The following is a 26,577-nucleotide window of genomic DNA, read 5'->3' as shown; positions in this document are numbered from 1 at the left end:
ATATATATATATATATATAAGTTCATGAAATTTTGTCTAACAAGTAAATAAACCAATCACTAATATTATATATTTAAATTTTTATCATAAAAACAAACCATAATTAAAAAATATTGATCCAATGTAAATATCAGTTAATTTACTATTTCGAACTTATATATACATACTTAAATTTTTATCATAAAAATTAATTAAGAAATATTGATTCAATATAGATATCAGGCAATTTACTATTCTGATTAACCCATAACTTTCAATTTACAATTTAATACTTCTATACAATCTTGGTTACAAATTTCTTCATCCGACCTAATTGAATCGTAAAGTGTAATTTTCTGTCGTGCCTTTCTTTTTCACCCTTACTAATCTTTTTCCACCTATCACGTGTGTTGTCATTTACATATATCTCACCTTTTTCCCTATTTTCTTCCTACCCATGTCTTTTCACGGATTTCAGGATACCGAACGTAGAAACAATTTTGTCTTTCGTTTGTGATTTTACGAGGAAATAGAAACGAATAAGAACACACAAAAACTTGTTCGATTGTTCATTGATTTTACGATATTGTCATTTAAATCCTGTTTAATAAAATTCAAACTACAATAGACTCTCGTATAATACAGTTAATGTGTTACGTGTTATATAAATCTAACAAGAAATTGCGTTGTATGAAATATTTTTCTCGTGTAACATAATTTTTATTTTTTTTAGATATATAATAATTGTATTATTATTATTATTATTATAATATCCTCTATTTTTCATGGGTTTCCCTTTTAGTCGTTTCTTACGACAAGTAGGGATTACTGAGGGGGTATTATTATTATTATTATTCTAAATAAATATTATAGTTATGATTAAAATTCAAATTTGTTGACAAATATTGAAAACCGTTTAGAAAATATTGATTATCTTCATCTTTGCTATTATTACGAATAACTTTCATTGTTATTAGTTCTTAATTTTAAAGGGAACTGGTGTTATATAAGATTCTAATATATTTTCTTTAATCATTTGTTGATTTCTTGATAAGTATCAACCTTGATAGTAAATGTGTTGTCTCGCCATAAGATTATGGGTAACATATTATTCTGTTTTAACTCTGTCCCTCGTATTGGATTATTACTGACAAACATCTGTTGACATTCAAATCGGAGAGTCAGTAAATACCGGATCATTTGCACGATTAAACGTCTTCTATCGATCCTCTGCTTTCGTGTAAGTTTATTATTTCATAAGTTACGATTTCTCTCTCTCTTATGTAAGAATTTTTGAGTAATATTATTAAAATAATGTAATAGTTTATTTAACACGTGCATCGTTATACATTTTTCGTTATATTTCGGTAATACATTTGTGGTAATAATATACAGTGTTTCGTTTGTTCTTTTACAAATGTTTTCAATGTTCTTACTTTCGTGTTAATTCGGTTATTAATAATTCAACGATATTGTTGTTAGTTTGTTAACGATGTTATTTATTTTAACGTTTCGTTTATAAATATTATGTTGAAAGTATTATCAATAGTCAAGGTTTTTGGAATAGGCAAATAAAATCAGTATTATTATTAAATATATCGGAATAATTGTTATGCGAGATGTATATGAAATGTTCCTATTGTTTATTCTTCACAAAATTCTATTATCATATTTCATTAGTAAAAATGAAGATAAAATGTTATACAAAAATGAGCTTTTCAATGCTTTTAAATGCTAAAAACTTGTGACACTCGATATTTTATCATACGTGTATTTTTGTATGAAACTATTCTAAGAGGTTATTCAACACTCTATTATTATTATTATTATTACTTTTTTTAATAGTTTATTATTTTATATTATTATCTCATTATTACTATCATAATCATATATAAGAGATAAATATTAAAACAATAGTTAATATACAAAATTGTTAACAAATGTTGAAAATTATTGATCACATTATTATTTAATGTAACATAAATTAACTTAAGTAAATTAAGAAAGTAAGAACATATAATTTGCTGTTGCTACGAGTTTGCATTTTTATTGAAAATATTTCTCGATAGTTATGAATTTAATTTAATTTTATTTTATTCTTTTTTTTTTATTATATTCTGATCGAACAGAAAGAATTGTTTAAGGTTTCACAACGTATCGAAAAGTATTGAAATAAAGCCGCGATTTCTATCCGAGAAGTGTGGAAAAAAATTGTTCGCGTTAGTTTCTATGTGGAAAAAATATTACGTTGGTTATAACTTAACAGAGCAATTGCACGGAAAACTTTATGAGACGTAAAGACAAAGAACCGAGAAGGGAAAAAAAAGGGTTGCTCGATTACTCGCACGATCAAGCTTCATAATATAAACAGAAAAGACTTATCCATTTTTCGTTCCTTTAAAAAAGAAAACAAAAAAAACAAAATGATATTTATTTCGCGATAGATAGATATGAATCTTATTATAAAGAAAAATTTTTATTTTTTTGTCTAACATTTTTCATCGACGATATCAAAAATCAAACACGTTAATGGTAAAAGACAAAGATTCATTCGATCTACTTGTTGAACCACGAAGCAACAGTTTGCTCTTTACATTTGTTCACAATATCTTTCCTGTTTTATTCTTTTCTTCTTTCGATTTCTATTCTAATCCGTTTTTTTCTTTTAATCTTTTCTTTTTTTTTATATATATTTGTAAAAACAACTTATGTAAAAATTCAAAGGTTTTCTAAAGGACGATTATGGGATTGGATCTAACAATTGTAAATTGTTCACTAACTTTCTCGTAACCCGTATCAAAAGTTATTCTTAGATTTAATTAAGCCATTCATTCATTCATTCGACAAAACTGCGTTATATGTTCTCTGAATGTAATTGGAAACGATAGTATCTTTTAACTGGATAGTAACTGTGCAAAGATTATAACTTTGACGATGCATGCTGGTGGGTAGATAGATAGATTTCACAAGAGTTATAAGGGACCCTAATTTCTTATTTCGTTTTATCTTTTCTTTATTAAAGAGAGAATATATTCCAAATAATTCGATTCAATTTAAAATTTATATATTCATTTTATTTCTTATCACTTAAGTGTACTTTCAATAATACGATTGGGGGGTTAATTATCAGATCTATTTAAATTTTGCTTTTCGATATAACATATTTAAATTTCAAAGAATTAATAGAAGCATTTGATTTGTAATCTAATTATTTGGTTTTTTATATCGTTAAGATTATTTTTCTTTAAGATATATTTCAAATACATTTTATACAATTTTGGATAGATAGATTTAAAAGATTAAAAGAAATGTATACCCTATAATTTCTTTTTATTTTATTTTTTATTCCTTAAATATATATTAAATAATATGATTAGATTCATTATTAAAAATATTTTAAAACTGCTATTAAGTAGATAGTTTCAAAGAGTTCAAAATGAAACTTGAAATTCATCCTAGTTTATTTTCCTCTTATTTCTTATCCCTTAAACATATTTCAAATAATACGATTAGACTTATTACCACAAATATATCAAAAAAATCTATTTTCTTGATCGTTTATACTGTGATATATCTGACCCACTCTATCGCTACTATTATTACTATAAAAATAGTCATTTCAATGACTTGCTTTTTTCAACAAAGTCCTTTTAAAGCTAACGCTAGAGAATGATAGTCACGTTTTACAATAAATTCGCTGACCTCGGACACACTGGACAAGATTTTTCTATTAGCAAACTTGGTCTAACGTTTCCCTTCCTTTTACTCTCCTTCTCTCTTTCTCTTTATTCGTATTATCATGGGGGCACGGCTGTGTATGGGGTGTCATGTAAAATTAAAAAAAAAAAAAAAAAAAAAAAAAAGAAGTGTGTGTGTGTGTGGACGTGAAAGAGAGGAGGCAAATTAAAAAAAAAAAAATTAAAAAAAAAAATAAAAAAAAACAACAAAAAGAGAAGGACAATAAAGAACTAAAGAAGGTGCGAATGTAGTGGAGATAACGAGGTCGAATGAGTCGGCATACAATCAAGGGGGCCCACTTTATCACCGACCAACCATGTGAGCTTGTCAATTGCAAAATCCTGTCAAACCCTTTCAACAATCCCCTACAACGCATCAACATCCCTCTCGACTCTGCCAATGCGGCTTTCCCATTCCCTATCTATCTATCTATCTATCTATTAATCTATCTATCTATCTATCTAACTATCTTCTTGATTGTTTGTCCATTCGTCCTTCAAAAAGAAATTATTCTTTATTTAAACAATTGTACTAAATTATGAAAATAAGATATCGATACTTTAATAATCTCTAATTGAATAAATTTTTATCAAAAAGAAGTTAATTAAAAATAACAAAAATAATTAATTTGTCGAGTATTTTGTTATATGAAATATTTTGGAACGGCTTATTTAATGGTGAATATAGTTAATAAACAATAATAAAGTAATAATATAAGCCTAAAATTTAACTATTGTATATAACTCAATAATTTAAAGAAGTTTATAAGAGAAATGTTGTAAGGGGGTTGAATTTTGTTGGATATTAAAATTAACAAAATTACGTGATCTGTACTATGTTTAATTAATTTATTGTCTTCAAGAGATCAATAAATTTCTGTATAATTTGGACAATTTATTTCCTCATACGTCGTTAGTTAGCACAATACACAACAAAGTATTCTACATAATATTCAGTATGGCAATCAAAAAATTCTCTACGAAAAACTCACATTGTATAAGACAAATAAATTAATAGAATAAACCTGACTTAAATTTTAGCATAAATCGATCAGAAAAGTTCCGATTAGAAATTTAATAAAATACATTAGAACATAATACGGATTGATAAATAGAAGTAAAAAAACAAAGAAAGAAAGAACAGGATCTTGACGTACCTCACAGAATGTCAAACTCTAATGAGTGTCCACCGAATAAAGTAAAAAGTAGCAAAGCCTCGTACAAACAAACTGGGCGCATGGTCATTCTTCGTTGTAATTACCGAGAAGATAAGAAAGATAGTGGGTGCAAAAGATAGAAAATGAGGGGTTGGTAAAAGGAGGGTTGGAAACGTTGGATAGTAGGAAAGGCATCGGAGCTTGTAAGTGGCAAGACAAGAGGCACTCTTTTCTGAGAATAATGCTGCGACCCAGGGGACCTGCCTTTCAAGAAAAATGCTGATTGCTTCCCCTCCATTTCTCTTTTTCTAACTTACTATCCTCTTCCTTTTTCTTTCTTTATATACTTTTTTCCTATCAATCTTCGACTTTTCATATAACGCATACATAAGTATATTTTTTTTCTGCTCATCCGCGACTATATATATATATATATATGTTTAAAATATATGAATAGTTACGTGCTTTTATTTTTTTTTTTTTTTTTTGGGAAAACCCAGTAGTATCTCATGGGAAATAGTATCTATTCTTTTTCGAGATAAATATCTCAATTCATTTGGAAGGAATGACTGACTATATTATCGATGTTAAATTGCGCAAATTTAAATATGTCGGTAATTATAAAAATGGATGAACAATAAAGCGAAAAATGTATACACAAAATTTCTTTTATAGCAAATGTTATTTACAATTGATTATTAAATTAATCATTCGTTTACTTAACTTAGTATCATATGTATTGGCATATAAAATGTGAGCTCAGTGCGCTGTGGGGGTTGATAGTTCGAATTCTGGGTTCTACAATTTTTTTATTTTAATGTTAATAATAAAGAAATATAAATCTATTTATTGACAATGAATTATTGTGGAATGTACAGGGTTTTTTTTAAATGTTTTTTTGAAATAATATTATAATTATCTTTAAATGTGTATTAATTATATTTTTATGTATAACTTAGCAATGGAGTCTTATTAATGTTCACTAAAATTATATTAAGAGTTTTATCATAATATTAACAATTTTTAAAGTGCTTTATTATAGGTCACTGAGTTATAACATTATAAAATTTTGTAACAATATAACATTTGAGATGATTTTGATTTTAAATTTTCTAAATTATATATATTAATAATTCTAACTTAATATTGATCTTTTCTAGTGCTTCCTATAGCTTTTTTAGTGGGACACTATCATATGGTTTTTTTAAATTTTTAAATAATAGATAGGATTCTTGATCATACGTTAGTTTCTTTTAAATCATCTGGACCAAACTAAATAAATAATCTACTGTTGATCATCTTACTTGAAAACTTGCTTGTTCTTCTGTCTTATTATCTTTGTACTCGTTTTCTATTTTTGTTTTTATAATTTTTCCATATCCAATGTCTTAATAATTTTCGCATTTGTATCCGCCTCCTTTACTTATATATCATTGTTAAATAATTTACTTTCCATTCTTCCGTCATTTCATATGAATTTATGTATGTTTGGAATAGTTTTGTTAGGTGTTTGTACAGTTTGTTGCTATCATATTTGATCAGTTCTCAGAGAAATAGAATGATTGTGTAAATTTTTAGTAAACACTAGCACGAATAATATCATGTCATTGTATATTGTATGCATGTATCTGTAAGAGGAGCCTATATATTTGTATTGTATGTATGTGAGATGTAAGAGAGAGTAAATGTGAATTATATGTATGAATGTGTGTCTGTGTATGTGTCTGTAAGAGAGAGAGAGAGAAAGAGGGTGAATCGTGACTACCATTAACGCTAGCCTTTTCATTGAAGCGAGCGTGAAAATTAGGTGGCTTAAAAGCATCAGGTAACTGAGTTATTACGTATAAAGAGAAGTAGAGAGGGTGTGAAGTGCAGAAACGGAGGAGGTACCGGCAACAGCTCATCGGAGTAACACAGGAAGTGCCGTTAAAAGCTCGTAATTGATACGGTTAATTGTGTTTCGTTAAATGAATGGGAATTAGGTGACTCCCAATCGTGAAAAGGTTATTACATATTATATCAAAGAATAATTGTCAAAGTTCATCGTTCTACTTTTCATTGTTCATTCTAATATCTAGAAGTAACAAAATCATCGTTCATTTTATTTCAATTATTTCATAAGTAATTCCACGCTTTTTCTATTCTTCTTTTTTTTATTTTATACTTTCTGCTAATTTGAGGATAAAAATCTTGGATTGTAAATCGTTACGAAATCGTTCTTATGGGAAAGAAAAAAAATAATAATAATAATAAGAGAACGATTGTGATAAAATCGTCACGAAACTTGATGATACAAATCTTAGATTGTAAATTGTAACAAAATGTAACGGGGGTACTTAAAGAATGACGAGGGGGCTAAGGGGTGTGGAAATAGAACGAATTGCGATAAAATCGTCACGAACAGCATAAGTGGTAGAGAATCGGTTCGCTAGTGGTTACGAATATACGCTCGAATGAGCACATCTTTTTCACTTTAGTATTAGATATATATCGAAAAAAAGAAATATGATCATCGTTAAGCGAATAAAGTTTCACATTTATGAGAAGTGATTCCATTTACTGAAGACGTCCATTTAAAATATCCAATTGAAAAATAATGATAATGATGATATAAATATTACACATATTACATTCTTACATACACGACATTAAAAAAAAAAAGTACATACAATAAAACAAAAATATAATTGCTAAACATTTGCAATTATTGCATTTAAAAAACTGTTTAAAAACATATATGTATTAATAAGAAAAAAAATACAAAACATGTATGGCAGTTTAAGTCACTGTATTCACACTGTATTAACACACTTTAACTTCTTTTGTGGCTGATTTGAAAATATGAAATCATGAAAATTGGAGTAAATAAATACAAATATCTTGTAAAGAGGAGAAAGAAAAGGAAGGAAAAGTGAAGGGAACGAAAGATCCCGACGGAAGATCAAGAGGAAATTTAATTAAAAGCGCGTTCGAGCTGAGATCGAAATGTTCAAGCCGGCAAACGTCGCGAAGTGTTAATACAATACAGCCAATTTGCGGCTTCGTTCTTACTACGAACGAAGATGCTGGGCTGTTTCCTCCTCGAGTGTTTGGCTCGATGATCAATCGAATTTAACGTGTCTGTCGTCTATACGATTTCTCTTTACTTTTCGAAAATTGACAAATTTCGATTACTTACGTCTGATTCTTCCCTATATTCGATCAAAATCATAAAATTAGATAGAAAAAACAAGAAAATTGTTAGATTTCGAATCCTCCATTTTGAAATATTTATTAAAAACAAGATAGTTGATTGGTTAAAAAATAATTAGAATCTTAATTATTGTTTATTTGATAGAAATTGTTTAGTTATCTCATTTTTAATCATGGTTGTATAATAAAACCAATATAAGAAATAAAAGTAGCATTGATTTTCTTTAATATATTATTGTTTTAATTGTTTAATATATTGTCGTATTTAAGTTTTAAAAATTAATCTTCGATAAGGTTTCTTTTTGAAATATTAAATCGGTGATAAAATAATTAGGATTCTTTATTATTTTTAATTTAGCACTGGTGAAAGAATGAAATTTGTAATAATGTTGTTTTTATTGTTTGATATTGTCAAATTATATTCCATAAATTAGTTATGGACATCATTGTTTTCTGATATATTAAGTTGATGTACAAATAATTGTGGTTATTATTATTTCATATATAGCATCAATTTTTCTAATTACTTTCTATTTAATTATTGTCAGGTAATACTAATTTTTACTTATATTAATTATTGAATTTAATTCTTTAAATTAACTATGACACTCGCAAAAAGAAAATATATACAGAAAATGCACTTGATTTTATTGTATAACATTAAAAACGAAACGTGAAACAATAAAAACCTCTTGAAATAAAAATCCTATAATTGATCTAAAGACAATTAACTAGCATAAAGTTCATCATTGATAACAAAAATTTCACAATAGAAATAAAAGATTTGAAAATGTGATTGTGACGTCTTGTAAATATTGACAATAATAATTTAAACATTATTATAAATCGAATTCATGTAAAACAATACGAGTGGTTACAGAAGAGTCCATTGTTGAAATCACTGAACAATTACTCGACATTAAAATAATATACATCAATTAAATTCGATACTTAAAAATTGATAATTATTTACGTGTTATAATTGTATATAGAAATAATTTGTTTATATGATTTATATTTTTTGTAGATCAGGTAAAGGATAGAAGAAGAAGAGAATGGGAGGCGCAGAATGGAGTGGTTGGTTGCAGCGATGTCGAGAATCACGAAGACTTGTCCTCGTGATTGTTGCCATTGCTTTACTGCTCGACAACATGCTTTTAACAACTGTCGGTGAGTATTTTATTTATTTTTCATAATATATCAATATTATATTCAAATAATACAAATAATATATATAAGTAAGAACTATTAATTTTTCCGAAAAAACAATTATATTACGTTCTGTGACGTAATAAAGAGTGTAGTCAATTTTTGGTTGGTTTTTGGTTTTACCTTTAACCACTCCCTAACTTTGTGAATGTGACAAGTGTTATAAATATGTATGTCTTTGTAATAATATATAAAAGACTCTGAACTTTAACGATCATGGTTATATTGAATAACTATGTATTAAATGTTTGATAATATATATTTTTTTAAAAAATCGTAATATATTTTAGTTGCTAAAGAAGTCCCGATGAAGGGATGAAAGGTTCAATAAGATTGAAATATAACATTCTAAATTCTTATCCTGTCCAATTTACCCCTCTGCGACACATTTTTGGACGTGATAAACAACTGATTGATTTAAATAATAAATTTATTTCAATATATATTAATGGGAATTATTATTAAATATAAAAATGATAGTAAAACTTTGGATGTTATCTCGCATATAGTAGCAATGTTCAGAACCCCACACTTTATTCTATTATTAATATTTAATATAATCAAATAATTGTTTTGCAAACTATATTAATAGTCGACAATATGACAAATAATTGTTTTTTTTTTTCTTTCTTTCTTTCTTTCTTTTTCTTTTTTTTCCAATATCAAACTGCGCTTCTTTTTTAATCCTTTGTCACGGAGGACATTAAAAAAATCGTTCGACATTTACATTGGCCGACTAATTGACTTGCAGCAGTACCAGCAGGAATCTTTACTTTGTCTTGAAAGGTTCGTTTCTTTTTAAATCTCATCGGCTTCGACGATTCCTTTTATCTCTTATCAAAGTACCACGAATGTAATCGGTTGTAAAAAGGTACAAACCAAAAGAATTCACGCAGCTCGTTAAAACTTCTTCTACGAGGCTTGAAGGAACGCACATTCGGATAGAGAATGAAAGAAAGTTTTATATATTTTCTTTTCTTTTTCTGTTTTTTTTTTTTTTTTTATCTTTTTATTCGAAATAAAATACAGTAAGATCTTGTGATTAACCAACATGAACGGGGAGACAAACGTAGTTTATTTTTTAAGACAAAATAACATTTTCTACTGTGATTCCTTTTTTTTTTTTATAGTAACATAAATACGTATACATACGCACAGACTATATTGGATACGTATTATAAAATAATATCTATATGTGCTTTTTTTTCTTTTATTTATATGAATTTCTTTATCATTTTTATTATAATTTTTATATATATATATCAATTACTAAATATTTATAATAATAGTATTATATTATCATACATAACAATATTAAAATATTTTATACCTGATGAGAGAGGATTCAATAACTATTATCATCTCAAATATTTCCTTTATATTTGATTTTATATAAAAACAAAATGTTCAATATCATCTTTTATTAATTAATTATCTATTAAAATTTTAATTTAACCCTTCGTCGGTATGGTGGATTAAACTAACGCCACGGGATAAGTTTTTTCAATGTTATTGTTATTTTAAAGTACTTTGAACAAATTGATTAATGCTAATTAGGGTTTGAAAAATATTATCTAATATTTTATTGTGTGTTATTTATAACTTTAATTTAAAAATAAAAATATTTATTGAATCATGACAATATCCACATTATCGAAGGAGAGTCAAAATAAAACATCAACATACCATCATAAAAATAAATAATTAAATTGATTGCCATTTGAATAATTATATTTTCTACAATTAGTAGTTTCCAAAAAAAGAAAAAATATGAAAAATATTATAACAAGTTGTTATTATTATCAAAGAAGAATTCCTTTAATACAATTCAACGATTATTAGGAATAAAATAGAAGAAATTAATAGGAATGCTCCCCTTTTTCTTGAAGAATAAATCCTCGCGAATAAAAAGAAGAGAAAAAAGAGTGATAGAGAGGTGAGGGGGAAGGAAAATTGGAAATCGTATCACGGGGACATAAGTCGAAGGTAATATCGGCTCGAGGAATCGGAATCCTCAGTAAAAACCTGAAAGTAGACGGGTCTAAAGATCTTGACGAGATTAGGTTCTGATCCTCAAGATGGAAAACAATATCCCAAGGGGCGTCGGGGTGGAGGGTTAATCTAAGCAACTGTGTTTCTTTTTATTTTGTTCTATAAAAATTTCATTATCTAATTACGTATTAGAAATTACGTTAGGGTTACAATGTAATCATTAATATCTAAAACTACCAAAACCAATAAAACTTACTAGCTAAAGTTAAGTTACTTTTTTACTTTTTTTTAATACTAAAAAGAACAAAAAAAATAATCCACGAAAGCATACAAACAGTACATACACATAACCGTGATAAATTTTTCCTTTGGTGCATTAAAAATATTGTTGAATTATCAACAACTATGATCAAAGTTATAAATGGTAGAAAAAATCTAATCCTTGATCCAAGGTAGAAGTGGTCACGCAATTTTCCGCCTTTTAACTTTCGCACTTATACGAAACCTCGACCATTTCCCTTTTGACGCTCATGTATAATTCAAAGAGTACTTCATTCTATGTGCCGTATCGAAGAACGTCAGAAACGTATGGTTGTGGTCGTAGGGGTGAATAAGCAGGAGGAATAAGGGTGGGGATCGTGTATTATACCACCAATTCGAATAAGTGCTCATGCATTTATGTAGTGCCATGAGAATCTTGTAATGGTAAAAAAGTTAAATGTTTGTCGTGTAACAAACGTGAAACGTCACGTGATAACTTTGAAATAACAAACAAATCATTTGAATTGTTGTTTTAAAGATCAACGAAATTTAAAAATCAATTTGTTTGATATATAGGTCTAAATGATAGCAATCTCCACCTGTTGCTACACAATTTGTAAATAAAATTCCACTTGATTGAACTAATAAATTGATCAAAAGATTATTATCGCAAATGATTGCACATGTTAACAAAAACGAACACACTGGAAATTGGGACAAGAATTATTCATCAGTTATATATTGTATATAATTTTTGTTGAAATTAATTCATTAATTCATGTAAAAATAAGTAAATTATACTTTCAGACTTCGTTTGTGCATATAGTATAAATGAATTTTAATTTAGTTATATATATATTTATTGTTACATGCATAAATAGAAGATAAATGAACCGTAATAATTAAGCCATGTGTGCATAATGTGCAAATAATAGCATGCCATTAATCTGTTCTTTTAAATATTAACTTAGTTAAATACAAATTAATAAAATAATTCCCTTACGTAGATTAGTATTGTTTATTTATTCGTTGGAGTTAAAAAAAAACAGGTTGGCTGGAGGTGCTGGGATTTGAACCCAGGACTTTCAGCATGCGAAGCAGACACTCTACCACTGAGTTACACCCCCAATGTGTTAAATATTTGTTTATTATAATTCTTATATACAAAATACTATTATTATTCGTTTTTATTTTATTTTCCTATAATTTATGATGTCTCATAATTAATTTAACAAATGGAAATTTTATTGTTAAAGTGACTCTTGAGACTCCGTGTATATAAAAAATGTAATAAAAATTTTACTGACAATGACGATATAATAAATAATTGATATCTGTGTGTATTGTGCATAGTTCCAATAATTCCGGAATTTCTCTACGACATAAAACACCCTAACTCAACCCTAAGTGAACATCTCGAAGGAAATCACAGAGCAGAGGTCATAACAACAACGACTACAATTGCAACAACGATTCCAACTATGACTACTACAACTTCACCAATTACACCTCCAATACCAAAATGTTCTTGTCCTTGTAATAATACATCCAGTAACTCTCAATTGGAATTTCTTTCTGGTACCACAATGTCTGCCGAACTGACAGGTAATTCATTAGAACTTGGAACCTGGGTATTTGTTGATTTAAAGATTAGGAATTTTTATGAGTGATCGTATGAATTTAGATTCAACTACGATAAATGCTACAACGGCTGAATTTAAAGAAAAGGAACAAAGGCATAAAGAATTGTTAGAAGAAACGGTTGCTGTTGGGATGATGTTTGCATCTAAAGCATTTGTACAATTACTTGCTAATCCTGTTGTTGGACCATTAACTCACAGGTATTTGTAAAACTATCATACAAGATAGGGCTAAATATTTCTATTGTAAGTTATTAAAAAATTCCCTACGATTGTAAAATAAGTCTACATTATTAATTTTCAAATGAATGTTATAATACAATTAATGATTTGTTTGGAATTTTAGAATAGGCTACAGTATTCCTATGTTTACTGGATTCATTATTATGTTCATCTCTACACTGATATTTGCTTTTGGTCGAAGTTATGGTATATTATTTTTGGCACGTGCACTTCAGGGTATTGGTTCCTCGTGTTCCAGTGTTTCAGGTAAAACAAATCAAAAAATCAATACAATATATTTTATTATTGAAGAGACTAGAATATGAATGTATGTTTTAAATTTAAATTTTGTTATTTTTCAAAAATACAAAAGGTATGGGGATGTTGGCTGAGAGATATCAAGATGACAAAGAACGTGGTAATGCGATGGGTATAGCTCTTGGTGGATTAGCCCTTGGAGTATTAATTGGACCACCCTTTGGTGGAGTTATGTATGAATTTGTGGGAAAATCTGCACCATTTTTAGTACTCTCTGCATTGGCTCTCGGTGATGGACGTAAGTAAACTCATATTTGTGAAGACTAAAAAAAAAAAACAAATAATAAGAAAGTTAAATAAATAAATAAATTATTAAGTAAAGCACATATAAATGACTTGATTTCTTCAGTGTTACAACTTTTGATGCTTCAACCATCCGTGGTGTATACGGAAGCCGAACCGCCATCTTTGAAATCATTAGTTACTGATCCATATATTATTTTAGCTGCTGGTACGTATATGTATATACCAATCATAATTATATAATAATTAAATAAAAAAATAAATATTTATATTTAATAATTATAGAGAGAATTTATATAATTATTAATTTATATAATTACAATACATTACAGGTGCAATAACATTTGCAAATATGGGTATAGCTATGTTGGAACCAAGTTTACCTATTTGGATGATGGATACGATGGGTGCTAGTCGTTGGAAGCAAGGAGCAACATTTTTACCTGCGAGTATTAGTTATTTAATTGGAACTAATCTTTTTGGTCCTCTTGGTCACAGAATGGGCAGGTAAATCAATCATTCATTCATTCGAATCACGAAATCTACAAACAAATTTGTGATTATTATAAATTAAACAATAAAAATATATTTTATTAATTTTGATATATAAATAAAATTTTTATTTAATTTGAGTGTAAATATATACAATAAATAAAGATTATTCAATTAATTATATTACAAGTCTGAAGAAAAACAATTTTAAACTGGACAATTACAACAGCCTGGATAGCTCAGTCGGTAGAGCATCAGACTTTTAATCTGAGGGTCCAGGGTTCGAGTCCCTGTTCGGGCGAATTTTTTTTTCTTTTTTTTCGTAATTTTGTATTACTTAATATTTAATTTATATATATATATATTCACATACACACATGTGTGTGCACTTTGTTATTCATAATTATATTTTTATAATTATGAAATCTCAAATTTATTTTACAGATGGTTAGCATCACTAATCGGCCTCGTTGTAATTGGCCTCTGTTTAATGTGTGTAAGTAGACAATATATTTATATATTTAATAATGAAAATATTATATCATTTTGTTATGTGTAAAATTATTATCTAATAAATTAACGAAATTAAACGAAAATAAGAGAATTGTATGAACATGATTGAATATTTTTATATTTCGTTTGTAGATACCTCTAGCTACCAGTATTAATCATTTAATCATTCCTAATGCTGGATTAGGATTTGCAATTGGCATGGTAGACAGTTCAATGATGCCTGAATTAGGATACTTAGTAGATATTAGGCATTCTGCTGTTTATGGTAGTGTTTACGCTATTGGAGACGTCGCATTTTGTTTGGGCTTCGCTATAGGTAAGAATTCAGAAATAAAATAATAAATAAATAAATAGTTGGTAATAAAAAAATTAAAATAATTGATTCTACGATCTATTATTGAAAATCGATGGTATTAAGTTCAGTAGTAAGCTGAGAATTTTTCCTACGAAAAGCTATCTTTTTCCAATATTTATAAAAAAAGTTTACTACGTTGAAATAATTAATAAAAAAGTTAAAAAAATTCAAAAAATCATAACTTCAAAGTAGTTGCATAAAGGGCTTAAACTCTCAGGAAATTTTGTGTACAATGTAGAGAACATATCTACGAGGTTTAAAAAAAATTAGCTAGGTCGCCTCGTAAAAATGATTTTATTTGGTGGAATGACCCATATATGTAATAACATAAACAAAAAAAAACATTTTATTCTATAAATGTTAAAAATAAAAAAAAATATGCATCGGCCGGGAATCGAACCCGGGCCGCCCGCGTGGCAGGCGAGCATTCTACCACTGAACCACCGATGCTTCGTGACAGTACTGGCACAATAATCAAATAAATATTGTATTATTAGTAAAAAGTTAGAAAATTAATTTTGCATTGACCGGGAATCGAACCTTTTTTTTTACTTAAAAGTTTTTATTTGTTTCAAAGATACAATAATTATAATACAATGGTACAAATAAAACTACTAAAGAAAACCATAGTATTAGTTTAGGAAATGTTCGTATGTATTAAATAATTCATGGCAGCTAAAACATGTTTTCAAATTGAAATTCAAATAAATTCAAATAATTATAATTCAAATCTATTAATTATAATTTAATAATAATTAACTTGTTTTTATATTTAGGACCAGCATTAAGTGGAACGCTGGTTAATACTATAGGATTTGAGTGGATGCTTTTTGGAATCGCCATTTTGAATTTCCTGTACGCTCCTTTAATGTATTTCCTCAGAGCACCACCGACGAAAGAGGAAAAGAAGGTACGTAATAAATATTTACGCTTTAGTCTCCCGATTTATGCGAATTATTCGTTCTATGCGGTAGTTTTCTTTTATTCCACAAATAATATTCATTAAATAAAATCTTTCTTTATACGCGAAAAAAACGAATGCAAATAAATTTGAATTGTCGTTGTCCGTACTGTAATCCAAGACAAACAATATTTTATATTTAATTAACAAATAATAATATTAAATAAGGAAGAATTTTCATCTCATTGATCCATAATAAATTTATTAACATTTCTAGAGAAGAATTTATAATTAAAAGAAAAAAAAAATAAATATATATATAAATATAATATTTTCTATTCCAATAAAATGAAACCCGATTTTTTGCTAAAATAAATACCGCGTATAAGAGCATTAGTTTAAAAATGACATGATCATTTATCCTGAATAACAAAATAATAACGTAAAATAAGTAGTACATAAATCAGAATTTAAATGTAACCCTATTGTAATTAGAATTTTCGTGATAATCATTTATCAATACTATTATTATTATTCAATGTTTTTTTTGAATTGTAATATTACCAATTGCATTTTTATATAAAAATCTCTGTAAAGGGAGATGATTTTGTATAAAATTATAGGGATGACCATAAATTAAAAAATTAATAATCCTCGTATAGTAAATACCGCGTAAATCAGGGTATATTGGAATTGTTATATTTGAAATAATACTATTGTTGTTATTATTATTATTCAATTTATAGTGTTAATATTAAAAATTACATTTTAGTCGTTGATAATTGGCGAAAAATCGTCCGTGCGCTACGTAACGTACCAGAACGAAGAGGATGATCAATAAATCACGCAAATCAATTGGCATAACTGTGACGCTTTAAACTACGGTAAATCTTTTTTCTTTCTTTTTGATTATCCTTTCTCTCTCTCTCTCTCTCTCTCTCTCTCTCTCTCTCTCTCTCTCTCTCTCTCATTCTCTCTCTCTCACACACTCTCTATATCTCTTTAATATTATTTTTTATTTATTTGTATTTTTTTTCTTGTTTTAGTCTTTAATTAAAATTTATATTTAACAAACAACAATGTTTAATGAAAAAGAAATTCTACACATCTATTCGAACTCCTATATCTTTCCATTCGATCAATTTATATTTTGCAATTTTTGTTTAAAACTATTTACTTTAGAATAATAAATAATATTTATCGGAGAACAAAATGGCGGAAAAATTAGGCACATTTAAAACGAAATATCGCTAGAATCTTATTTTAATTTTTCCGAATTCAACGCGCGCACGAATTGATCCAAATAACTTCTACTCTTGGTATATACATATATATATATATATACATAGGAAATTAGATACGTATAAGTGTATAAATACATATATATGTATAGTGCATACGATAAACAATATATATATATATATATACATACATAATAAACTTGACAAATACGTAGGCGGGAATATTATATTATTATAAAAAAAACATTATTCAAAAATTACGTAATAAGAGTTCAAACATCGATATCGTAGAGATGACAATATGAATAAACAATATATATGTATATGTATCATGCAGGACACTATACTCCAGCTATTTAGACATTTTCATTAAACAATTAAAATAACGAAAACAACAGGAATTAATAAAATCACATAAAATAAGAAAATTGTTAGGGAGATATCGCAAAAGTATCCTGCGTTACTCGATCAAGTTTTGAGTGCGTTTTTGAGCAACCTGATGAAGCTAGAAAAACGCAATGAAATTTCCTCAATGTAAAAGGCTTTGTCTTGGTAATTAGAATTGGACCGAAAAAATTCGTGACGAGTGATTTACATTTTTTTCAAAAATCGGCACGAATTATTTTTTGGGCGATCTAATAATTTGTAATAAGAAAGATAAGAAAAAGAAAAACAACAACAAGAAAAATTAAAATAAACTAACACGTTATAACCGTAAGAATAAGTGTGTGCGTTCACGAAACGTCGTTTAAATTGAAATATATGAGTGTTTGTTATGCGAGAACAATAATAATATTGGTCGCATATTTATTAATATTATTATTATTAATAGTAGTATTATTATTATTATTATTAAAAATACGATAGATGTGTTAAAAACAAAAGTTACACGCATATATATATATATATTATCTGAAATTAGATCATTAAAAGATGCGAGTGTATTTGTTGTATCGTATATTAGAGGATTGATAAATGTAGTATTAGAACAGCAACAATCAAAAAAGAAAAAAAAAAATAAAATAAAAAGTAAAAAAAAAAAATAAGTAAATTATAAAACGCGTTTATCAGAGAACGCGAATGAATTATTTTAATTTTTAAATTTTGTTTGCAATTCGTTTATCTGTTCATTTTCTCGGATATAAATCCTCTGTAAGCTCGAGATTAGAATTTTCTAAAATTTATTTGATAACAAAAATATACAGTAACGGGGAATCACCTAATTTGGATTCCCTGAATGGCTGCAGGGAAACCGTGCGAATTTAAAAGCGATTAGGTACCATGAAGTATTCTCCAATTATTAGAAATAATAATAGATTTTATATATATATAATTAATATAATATTGAATGAAATGTTGAAATGAAATTCTTAATATCTCGAGCGAGGAATTCTGGGAGACAATAAAAATCGGTTTACCAAACTTCGAGAGTCTTATATAAAAAAGAAAAAAAAAAATATATATATATAAATATTAAACATAATTAATATATTAATACATATATACACATATTTATAAACATATGCATATATTGATGAACAAAGATCCAAAAAAAAAAAAACAAAGTGAAAATCTTGACGAGTTTTCAAGATATTGAATAGGAATATATATATATATATTCTTTTTTTCTTTATATTTTCACGAGCATATCTCGAAAAAAATCCCTCGAAATTTGTAAGGGCTTAGGTTTCGTATTTTCGATTATTTTTTCTACGAGGGATTCCCTCGAGTACCTTCGTGAAAAAGTCCCCTTTCAAAGATGTAATCTTACTTCGGCTTCAACGTAAAGGAATAAGAATAAGAAGAAAAAGAAGAAATAGAAATATTTCAAAGGGTGAATATAAGAGATGTGCTAAAAAAGGAACAAAAAAAAAGAAAAAGGACAAAATTAGCACGCGAGGCGTTCGCGAAAATAGGCGAATTACATGAAAAAACATTATGTGAATTCGCGACGGAAAATTCTAGATGGCATGGAATACAAATAATAATAATAATAATATAATCGTCATCGTTATATATAATAAAAATATAATTAAACCGTGTTTGGGATCTCTCGAAAAAGAAAAAGTTCGTTCGTAGAAGCAATACAAAAAAGAAAAAAAGAAAAGAATTGTAATTAAAAATAATATTATAAAAATATATATTAATATCTAATACACACATACACAAAAACATACATATTTACATATATATATATATATATAATCTTATGTTTCAAGTAAAGAACTCTGTATACGTGAGCGTTAAATGGTAAAAGTGATATACGTATGTATATAAAAATATATACGTAATAAAGTAGATAAATTAAATATATATAAACAAGAAAAAATATATATGTAAATGTTAGAAATGTATTCAAGAGCTTTAAGCAAGACACAAAAAGGTTAACCATCGTATATTTATTACACTAATATAATTTAACAGATATCAAATCTGTTGTAACTTTCATAGTACGCGTTGAGATCCTAAGCTATTGTATATATAAATATCGAGTATTAATTAGATTAGTATTGATTAAAATGATTAGAATGGTGATATAGTGTTGACCCTAATTAAAATGCTGATATACAGAATATATAAATATAAATATTAATATTAACACAAACACACAGAGCCGTATAAAACTATAGGAACGTGATATACTATACAAAAAATAATGCTTAATAATTTAAGGAATTATTAAACAAACAAATATATATCTTGCACGCGTGTTAGTGTATCGTTCTTTTTGTCGTAGTATAGTCGAGAGACCCACGGATAAAAATAATACAAAAAAAAGAATTGAGAAGGTCCAAAGATCAATCGATGTTTCTTGGGTGTAAACGTTTGTTTCAAATAAACATTAAATAAATAAATGACAGCATAAAAGAAGAAACAAAATAATTGATATCATTTGAAAATTAATTGTGTTGGTAATTATGATAGTGAATTAGGATATAAGTTTTTTAATTTGATACTTCGTGATTTGATTCTATTACATTTATTTATATTTTTAAATGAAATAAAGTGCTATTAAATAGAGTTAAGAAAAATAAGAATACAACATATGGAAAATTTATTGATTATAAAAATTTCAATCATTCCTATAGTATTTGAAAAAAAATATACAACAAAACTATATAGAAATAATAAAGTTATTATTTTTTGTTTAAAATTTTATTTTATTTTAACAAATAAAAAACAAATTATAAAAAAGATAAAATGATAATTAATTTTTCTATTAGTTTATTAGAATAATAATTTTACTTTTTCTATACAAGATTAAAATGAATTATATTATTAACATATATCATAATAAAAAAGAAGTTTCTAATTTTTTGATCGAATTAACTGTTATAATTATTAACACAATTTTATTCGTTTACATCGTGAGACATTGCACAGATAAGAAAGAGAAATAATATTTCTAAAAAATTGCCTACAAATTCCCGTTGCGGATTCGGAAATCCACGAGGTCACGGTTTCATCACTGTGAACTTACTCCCGGTACGAAACGCGAGTCAATTCAATTCGTGATTTTAATTTCGCGAACGTCCCGCTCATTATCTCTCAATGTTTGAACAAAATAAACAAAACACGCGCGAATGATTAAATGATTAATCATTGATGATCTAATTATCTCAAACGAGCTAACGAAAAGTGATACACAATGAAAACGTGAAACAAGAATTTTCTTTCCAACAAAATAAAAAAGAAAGAAAGAAAGAAAGATAGGAAACAACATTGAGAAAATATCGAAATAGTTTGGCGATTTTCAGAACTCGAAATGAAAATATGTTAAAAATGAAAAATATTCGAATGTGAAAATAATATGAAACGAAATAAGATGAGATAATTGTTTATGCGCTAAAAATGGAAACGAACAATAAAAGAAAGGAAGAAAAAATAAATAAATAATAGTAAAGAAGAAAAGGAAGAGAAGAATAATGATGGTGAATAGATTTCATTCTATAATCGTTAGAAGAATCTATGTATATACATAGATATAAATACATATTTACTTATATACGAATACATAAATACATACTGATGTGTATTTCATTGATAATCTGTTTCCTTGTATATACATATAAAGAAGATATTATCTCATTAAATATGAAATATCCGATTTTTAATTGAAATCTCAATCTGACATTTTATACTTAATGATTTAATATAATAAAGATGTATATTAACGGATGATTTATAATGGAAATACTGCCGCCGCTGAGATACCTTCATGTCGGATGTTCTCTTAACTTCTTTTCGATCCCTTAGAAAACATTTGGAAATTTTTTCCTAAAAGATCGTTATCAAAGAAAATACTAACTGAGAGAAAAAGAAAATTAAAGAGAGAGGAAAAAAAGAATGTAATTTAACTACAGAAGTGATATAGTTGATATTTAATTATTTATGTTTCTGGGTTTCGTAGAATACAAATTGTACTCATTCCTATATTCTGCAGAAATAAAGAGAACAAAATTCACAAAGTGTGCCATTTGTTTCTGTGATTCGTAGAATAAAAATTTCACTGGTTCATATAATCGGTATATAAAAAAAGAAAACTAAACAAAATTATAGAAATGTGACGAAGTATGCTATTCGATTTTATCTTATGTAGAATAAAAATTTCATTTGTTTTTACAATATTACAATATTTATATACTTCTTCGTAGAATACAAATTTTACTCGTTTCTATAATATATTGAAGATAAAAAAAAAACAAATATCTAAAAAATATTAAACTTCATATTTGTTTTCGTAGGATAAAAATTGAATTAGTTTTTAAAAATATTAATGAAAAATTATTTTTCGTTTATTCTATTTCCCTCTCTCTTTCTTTCTTTTTTTTATTCACAATATTTATAACATTCTCAGGACGATTAGGAAAAGTCATATCGACGGATAAAATGTTTCTATGCAAAATATTGTGTGTGCGTGGGCGTGTACGTGTATGTATGTGTATATCTGTAAAAAAAATTGCAATTGAAAGAAAGAAAGAAAAAAAATGTGTTTTTAAGGGAAGGAAAAGAAGTAATCGTGTGCATGTTCAATGTATTTTAATTGATAAACGTCAAAATCGGCATTACTTAGCGCCGAAATTCATTATTCGAATTGCTGATGCAATCAAAATGCGATAAAACAGATAAAATATGAATGAAAAACCGTCGAGAGAAGTGTACGTGTGCTACGACGATAAAAAGCATATCATTAACTAACATTCACATAAGAAAAAGAAAACCAAACGAAAATTTATATGCATTACAGAACTTATCAACAATGGTGAACCCTTTTTCTTTATTAATAATGAATTAAAATCAAATCAACATTTTTTTTCATTCATTTAATAGTCAAGATCGTCAAAGATTTAAATTAGATAATTGAAAAAATCTTTTAAAAAGAAGAAAATAAAACAAAACAATTTTTTTTATATATATTTAATTATTTAATTAATTTATATTTACATATATATATATATAAAAAACAGAAAATAGAAAATATAGGAAAAATAAAAATGCACATGTGAATTTTATTAAAAACGATAATACGAAATTTATTGCTGTTTTTGAATTAATAACTAACGCTGCCTCTCGACAAGATACGAAAAAATCCAAAGGAACATATTTACAAAAGTGTACAAAAAAAAGAAAAAAGAAAAAGGAAAGAAAGAAAGAAACTAAAAAAAAAAAAAAATAAACAATAATCTTCCACAAAGTATCGTCGTATCGCACGCATTATTTTAAAACGAAATATAAAGAAAATTATTTGAAGAAAATCATTTTAGCGAATTTACTCGTCGCGTTGGCTGCTATTGTGAACAGACAATAAGCAATGAAAGAAAAAAATAATGATAATATTTAACAAAAAAACTACAAATAAGCGCTGAAGCATTTCCAACATTATTAAATGAAGGAAAGATCGGTGTGTGTTCGTATATTTGCGTTAATATTTTTTCTTTACGTTTTACGGTTGTTGCTTGCGCGAAAATGTGTATCACTTTCTGTGATAACCAAAAAGAAAAAAAGAAAAAGAAAAAAAGAAAAATAAATAATAATACTAATCAAAATCGATACATTGTTACTGTATCGAATCATTAAATAAACAAACAAACAAACAAAATAACTGATATTCCAATATTCGATCGACGCTTGTGTCAGTGTGTGTGTGTGTGTGTGTGTATATTATACATAAAATATAGTTTTCTTTCCCCTCCTCCCATCATCCACCTCTTACTTAACATTCTCGAGTATGTATTAATCATTATCAAAGCACTAATCTAAAAGTGCTTTTAAACAATCCTATCGTTGTATCGTTGTATCGTAGTAGTGATATGTATTTAACCAGCTGGTGTATGGGCCCGACTTTACGCCTGTGTAATTGTCGATAATTAAACAAAATACAAATAAAGTAAATAAATCATATAGGCGAGAACTAATAAAGAAAAAGAAGAAGATGATGATGATAATGATGATGATAATGATGAAGCAGATAAAAAAAAAAACATTAACGAGAAAGAGAGGGAGAGAGAAAAAGAAAAAAAAAAAAAAACAAATAAAATGAAACTATTAAATGCTCATATATAGGTATGTTATATTTTTAATTTGTTTTTTCGTTTTGTTTTTTATATAATAACAGGAAATGATTATATCGATAGTAAGGTATATGTAAAAATATGTTTTGTGAAAGAGAATGTGAAATTTGTAAGTCGAATCTGAAAATCGCCAAATAAGTTCGTTGAGGATCATCAAATGTGTATGTAAATGGGAAGGATATTTTATGGGGGTTTTTTGGGAACGTTTAAAAAATTCTACTCGTGTACGAGAGTAGAATGTCTTATTAAAAAGATTGAAGAAAGATCCTTTTTAAAAGTAGCATCAATCGAATGCTAATTTTCCGAGATAATAAGACAAAAATAATAATAATAATAATAATAAATAAAATTACTAAAAGTGAGAGAAGAAACCGACATTTTAAGAATAATGTTTGAAATATTAATATATTAATATACATAGCTTAATATATATATACATAAAGTTACGAAGGGTAATCTGTAATCTAATGCAACGTTTGTTCTAATTTATGTATGCCGCATCTATGTGTATATGTTGTAATATTAATATGGTAATATGTAATGTAACGAATATAAATAAATGTAATAAAAATTCGATCACCTTTTTCCCTTTCCTTTCTTATTTTCTTCTTCCTCAATATTCATACTACGACAAATAACCGAAAAAAACCATAGAATTCAACAAACCAATATTCATGTGTTTCCTTGACCTCCAGTAAGCGTTTGACAAAAAAAAAGCTTGAAGACATACTACAGCTCCTGAAAGCTAAAGGAGTAGAAAGCAAAATAATACAGACAATAAAAGAACTAAATACCTAAAACACAATAATGATAAGAACAGGAAACATGACGATAAAAAAGATCCCGATGACAAATAAACTTTTTATACTTAATAAATAATAATATTTCATTGAATTTATTCTGTTTTAATTTTATAATTTTTATGTTAAAATTTCAGTTAAATTCAAATATTGTACATACTGGATAAAATAATCATTTTTGATTAATTTTTTAAATTAGACGATTTTACACGAGTCAAAAGTTCTGCCGGTAAATCGTCCAAAATCATTTCTCCCTTAGAAATTTGTTTCATGTAATTTAACACATCCTTCGTTGTGTTTATTGTTTGACGAAATTCCTCTGATTATTTAAATAAAAATTACAAAAAGATTAATAAATAATTAGATATTAAAAAATATAGAAAACTATTATAAAATCGAATTTCTGTAGCAAATTATTGATAAACATTTTTACCAATTTCCGGATATTCGATTTGAGATGCAATTTTCGATGATTCTGTTGCATCGGCTGATTTCATTTTCTTGAAAATTTTCTCATCTGTAATAAATGTATCGATATTATTAAAAATTATAAAGAATATCTTGTAATTGGTGGTACAAGCGAACAGAAGTTAATTTTATATGAAAAATTAAATCAAAACATATAATAAAATTTGTTCATTTAAGAGAAAAAAAAAGTTAGTTTGAAAATGTATTGTTACAGGACACTTTATATATTAGTATAATAAAAATATTAACGCAATTTTATTTATAATAAATTAGTTATAAGTACAAAATTTTGTTTTTAACTTAATTACCATAAATTTGATTCTTCGGTAGAATTAATTCACTTCGTTTTACAAGAGTATCAATGTCTTTAACCCTTTGATTCGTTCTTTCAAGAAGAATTCTATTTAATTCTATACGTTTCATCAAATTTTTCAATTGAATCTGCAAAATTCGATCAACGAAAAGATCAAAAATAAATGCAAATTATTTATTTATACTAAACCATTTTCGAACACTAAAATATCAATTTAATTACCACGACTTTATTACAAATTAGTATAAATATTAGTAAAATTAAACTTAAAATGAAACTTTGAATAGTTTGAGCAACTTATACACTTCAAAATCGTGTGTCGTGTGTCAAGTGTAACGCATATATCTGTTAGGTAGCGTGCGAAATTTAAATTAAAAAAATTACACTTGCAGAAAATAATAAAATTAAGAATAATTTGTTATTTTAAATTACTTACATCTATTTCCATCGATTCATTCTTCGTATTTACAAAAGTATTTCCCTCGATCGTATCTTCAACCGGAATTTTGTTTAAAAATGTAAAAGGTTCAATCGGATTTTCTTTTGCTCTTTTCAAAGAATCTTGTAAATTTTTCGGCATTATTTTATCAACGTCGCAAAATGAAAATGTAGATTTCGTAGAACCAAATAATTCTTCATAATTTCCTTTTTCAACAATAATTTTATGCACTGATTCGGAGGTTACCTTATTTTTTAAACTACAATAATTCTTTGTTATTAAAAATTTAATTATAAAATATATGTATATGTATGCATAAATTAATTTTATAATCGTTATTGATATTACCTAGTTTTATTTTTTGATTCCATATTGTTTTAAAATCGTTAATAACGCCTAAGAAAATAAAACATTCACCTGAATTAAACTAAACTTGAATTCGTATCTACGAAGATTAAATTCGTTTGATCAATAAATTTTCCCCTTTACTACAATAATAAAAATAAGATATATATACAATAACCAAATATATA

General features: G+C 26.6%; 2 protein-coding genes and 3 non-coding genes across 5 annotated transcripts in view; 2 read left to right on the top strand and 3 right to left on the bottom strand.

The window, feature by feature from the left end:
• LOC106786161 (synaptic vesicular amine transporter) overlaps positions 1 to 17,170 on the top strand; it is a 19,635-nt gene extending 2,465 nt beyond the window's left edge. The window contains exons 2-12 of the mRNA XM_014747269.1: positions 9,093 to 9,235; positions 12,881 to 13,132; positions 13,212 to 13,368; positions 13,514 to 13,656; positions 13,763 to 13,945; positions 14,057 to 14,158; positions 14,283 to 14,457; positions 14,887 to 14,938; positions 15,088 to 15,271; positions 16,087 to 16,220; positions 16,984 to 17,170. Of these exons, the coding sequence (XP_014602755.1) occupies positions 9,121 to 9,235; positions 12,881 to 13,132; positions 13,212 to 13,368; positions 13,514 to 13,656; positions 13,763 to 13,945; positions 14,057 to 14,158; positions 14,283 to 14,457; positions 14,887 to 14,938; positions 15,088 to 15,271; positions 16,087 to 16,220; positions 16,984 to 17,052 (1,566 nt within the window). The 5' untranslated portion in view covers positions 9,093 to 9,120 and the 3' untranslated portion in view covers positions 17,053 to 17,170. The remainder of the gene's footprint in view (positions 1 to 9,092; positions 9,236 to 12,880; positions 13,133 to 13,211; positions 13,369 to 13,513; positions 13,657 to 13,762; positions 13,946 to 14,056; positions 14,159 to 14,282; positions 14,458 to 14,886; positions 14,939 to 15,087; positions 15,272 to 16,086; positions 16,221 to 16,983) is intronic.
• Positions 12,583 to 12,654, bottom strand: Trnaa-cgc. The gene has a single exon. It is a non-coding gene; the product is annotated as a tRNA-Ala (tRNA).
• On the top strand, positions 14,671 to 14,743 carry Trnak-uuu. Its single transcript has one exon. It is a non-coding gene; the product is annotated as a tRNA-Lys (tRNA).
• Trnag-gcc lies at positions 15,690 to 15,760 on the bottom strand. The gene has a single exon. It is a non-coding gene; the product is annotated as a tRNA-Gly (tRNA).
• Positions 17,171 to 24,999: 7,829 nt separating the features above from the next.
• Positions 25,000 to 26,315, bottom strand: LOC106786115. Its single transcript, XM_014747160.1, has 3 exons — positions 25,601 to 26,315; positions 25,258 to 25,341; positions 25,000 to 25,143 (listed from the first exon to the last, which is right to left on the bottom strand). Exons 1-3 carry the CDS (start codon positions 25,713 to 25,715, stop codon positions 25,007 to 25,009), a joined length of 336 nt encoding a protein of 111 aa, XP_014602646.1. The 5' UTR covers positions 25,716 to 26,315; the 3' UTR covers positions 25,000 to 25,006.
• Positions 26,316 to 26,577: the final 262 nt, after the last annotated feature.

The sequence above is a fragment of the Polistes canadensis genome, unplaced genomic scaffold (genome assembly GCF_001313835.1).
Source record: "Polistes canadensis isolate GaletaPanama2010 unplaced genomic scaffold, ASM131383v1 scaffold_66, whole genome shotgun sequence".
NCBI classification, from domain to species: domain Eukaryota; kingdom Metazoa; phylum Arthropoda; class Insecta; order Hymenoptera; family Vespidae; genus Polistes; species Polistes canadensis.
This window is presented reverse-complemented; position numbering and strand designations above follow the sequence as displayed.